Below are 3,266 nucleotides of genomic sequence, written 5' to 3' on the forward strand. Positions count from 1 at the left end.
ACTTTAAGTTCATATGAAAATTCTGCCCCAACCTGGATTGACCAAAAGATAGCTGAGTGTATTGCTAGATGTTTTGTGTACGTTCTGTAGAAAACGGCGCTCAGTTTTGTAACTTCATTGGTACGCTTGGTGATTTTTTTAGAAATAGTTACACTTTTTAATAAATGGTTGAAAATTGTGCTTTGGGGCCCCAGTTTGGATGGTGGTGAAGGTTTTGTGTGGAACAGAAGCAATTTATCACTCAGCTTAAACCGAAAGCTCGCCGAAAATCGGCAAAAGTTCCATCCCTTAAACTAAATCTTTCCCATCCAAAAACTGCTGTTTATGTTATTGAATCGCATTATTTTCCGTCGCCTAATTCAACCATCAGCTATGAACTTTCAGAAAGCGCCCCTTAAAGCAAATTGGAAATTTCGTGTAAAATTGAGAAATTTAATCAACATTTTATGTAGCATGGGCTAACCTCACCATTCCGAAAATCCTTGCTGGAGTAAATTTCTTCATTGAAATTGAACGGAAATAAATCGCTAAAAAAGGTAAAATAAGGGGCAATTAAAGACAACAAGCATAGTGAAGTGCCATTTATATTCAAGTAAAAAAGAAAATAAACTAGTTATCAAACAATAATTATCAATAGTCTAAAACCTAAACAATATACAAAAAAATGAGGTAGAATGAAAATCAGTCCTATTGCGCTAAAATCCGAGCAAAACGTCTTTGGGGTCTAACTTAAATAAATAAATAAATAAATCGCCTAATTTCTAACGTTCGTCTCAAGCAGTTAAATGACAATTAAACAATAAATGCAAATGTGTAGGGCGAAATTGTATAAGAAGACAACATGTACAAATAAATAACTTTGACTATTTACACTATATAAAATCGTAATATGTACAGGTAAGTTTAAACAGGACATATCTACAAATCTATATAAAATTCCCTTTGTATGAGTTTGCATTTGGGCCAATTGATTATCACACGTAATAAAGGCTTCGGACATATGTTTCGTTGCCAAAAATGAACTATTTCTTATGCATATAATAATATACTCTCTGTACTGTGTGGGTTTAGTAACCAATTTCTTTTTGGACTTTCAGGCAGGAAACAAACAATGTAAAACTAAACAACGACTTTGCAAACGGCTAATTTGCCTGCTGAGTGAGCAGATTGAGCAACTCGCCCTGATCCATGTTGTTCAAGGTTTCCATGTCGATTCCCAAAGCATTTGCCACGCTGTTCATGTCCAAACCGAAGGATTTCAGCAGCTCGATAAATTCCATTTCTTCGCCAGTAAACGGATTGTGCAGCTTTGGGCACGAGTGGTTGCACTAAAGAAAATTATTCGCATTAAATATCTCACACTCGATTACTATTTTTTGACTTACTTGTGGCCAAGAACACCGTTCCAACCGTCTATGGATGCAATGTTTCTTGTTGAAGGCATTTCGCGGCTTCGACTGCTGCCCACTCCAAGCTGGATGGTTGATGGAGCTGAGATTGTTCTTGGAAACGTTGCCCATGGGTCTAATTAGATTTGCTTTTCTTCTATTTGCGTTTTTTCCTGCAATTTACCCCAAATCCAGTTAAACGGTTTTTATGTTTTCAAGTTGATTACCTACCATTATTATTTTTCCGTTTTCTGTTTCTGTGTGCGTTCTTCTGCTTATTTCTGTCGAAGTTTTCGCCAATTTCATCGCTCTCCTCTTGGGTGGCCCCCATTGTCTTATTCAGCCGGTTGGTTCTGTTCTGTCGTCGCTTGCCTTTTCCCCTGTTGTTCTTTCTGCGCTTTAGCCTAAAAAAATTGCTGCAGACTGAATTTTTTTTTAATAATTACTCCTGTCATACCTTCGTTTGTTGGTCTTCTGCTCCCAACAGTGGAGCGCATCCGCAATGGAAATGCCGTCGATATTCACGTTTAGCCAATCGCGCTTGGTGAGCACCGAGTGCGAGATGCAGGAGGGTGCAAATACAGCCGAAACGTTTTGGAAGCTGTGGCGCAGCGCGTCGCCCATTTTATGAATGTAGTCCCATTGCTGTTTGGTGACGGGGGCTCCCACATTATCTGCGTCCATTTGGGCCTCGTCAAACAGCCATTGGAAGACGAAAAGTTGAACTGAAACATTTTTTTTAGTTCACGTTTATCGTTCAATCACCCTGTATAGTACCTTTAAGAGTGGGGTAAATCCGGTAGCCAAAGTAGCACCTCCATGGTTCGTCCAGGTACTGTTCGCGACATCTTCTAGGCACTCGGCCTTGCCAGAGGTCCATCCCCTTGCGAATCGCCTCCACTGCCGGTTTATTGGTGGGCGCAAACGGGGTTCTATCCAGGAACCATCCAGAATCCGTTACTCCCTTGACGCGGATTTTCGTCCGGTTCATCTGCTCATGCAGCAGCTCTTCCACAAAGTCCAGATTGATCATCACGCCGGTTCCGCCTGCACTGCTGCCTGCACCAATGTTGAGGATTAAACTCCTACTGCGGGGATTGCAGGATTTTAACGCCGTACCTGCTAGCAGAAGATCGGTGCTGTTTTCCAGGCCTAAAGGCAACAGATCTCTGACCACTTGCAGAACTATGGACGATCCCATGAAGCTGAACAAACCGCGCTTATCCAGCTTTTTGGAGCCGCTCCAGGAGTCGCTGGAGCAGTAGGGAACGAACACGTGATTGGCGTTCCACCAGTACGGGTTCTCCTCCATGGAGGGCGACAGAATCCCACTGACTGTTTATACGAAGAAATGAATTTTTAGCGTAAATCAAAGAGGAAATGGACTTGATAAACCACTGACCTTCCCGGGTTTCGGGCCAATTCGAAGAAGTCATGAAATGCCGCTGCTTGACCCATCGATTCCTGCAGCTGTGATGGTCGTAGCAGTACCAGCCGCCCTCAAGAAAAATGATCCATTTCTTGCTGTGAGCCGATTTGCGCAGATAAAACCTAAAAAAAGGTGCATGTAGAGGCAGGAAGAATCATTGAGCCATCCAAATACCCTGCTTGGGAGCCATCGTTGCAGGTCACAGACCGATCGGACAAAAACACCTTTTTCAAAGGCTTCACATCTCCAGTTGCTGGGCTGGTTTTGTTTGGAATCGTTTTGTCTCGCTGGATTGCGTTTGAGAAAATGGCATCTTGGACGGCAATCGACACCACTGGACTGACAACCAGCCAAATGCACACTAATCTCTAAAAAAAAATGTTTTGTGTAAATGGAAAGCGGCGCTGTGGATGTGAGGTGGATGAATGGTTTCTGTATCTTCTGGGGGT

The 3,266-nt window shown here is 42.4% G+C and overlaps 1 protein-coding gene across 1 annotated transcript; it reads right to left on the reverse strand.

Moving 5' to 3' along the window:
* Positions 1-566: 566 nt before the first annotated feature.
* On the reverse strand, positions 567-3,185 carry LOC109545731 (palmitoleoyl-protein carboxylesterase NOTUM; the record flags this gene model as incomplete). The annotated part of the gene is made up of 8 exons (XM_048663147.1): positions 567-1,328; positions 1,386-1,561; positions 1,620-1,792; positions 1,846-2,113; positions 2,166-2,447; positions 2,508-2,723; positions 2,791-2,939; positions 2,992-3,185. Coding segments are annotated over 8 exons (1,644 nt in total), but the record flags the coding sequence as incomplete, so codon positions are not given.
* Positions 3,186-3,266: the final 81 nt, after the last annotated feature.

This window comes from Dendroctonus ponderosae, unplaced genomic scaffold, assembly GCF_020466585.1.
Source record: "Dendroctonus ponderosae isolate FM_Combo_2020 unplaced genomic scaffold, Dpon_F_20191213v2 Dpon_F_20191213_125, whole genome shotgun sequence".
Taxonomy (NCBI): domain Eukaryota; kingdom Metazoa; phylum Arthropoda; class Insecta; order Coleoptera; family Curculionidae; genus Dendroctonus; species Dendroctonus ponderosae.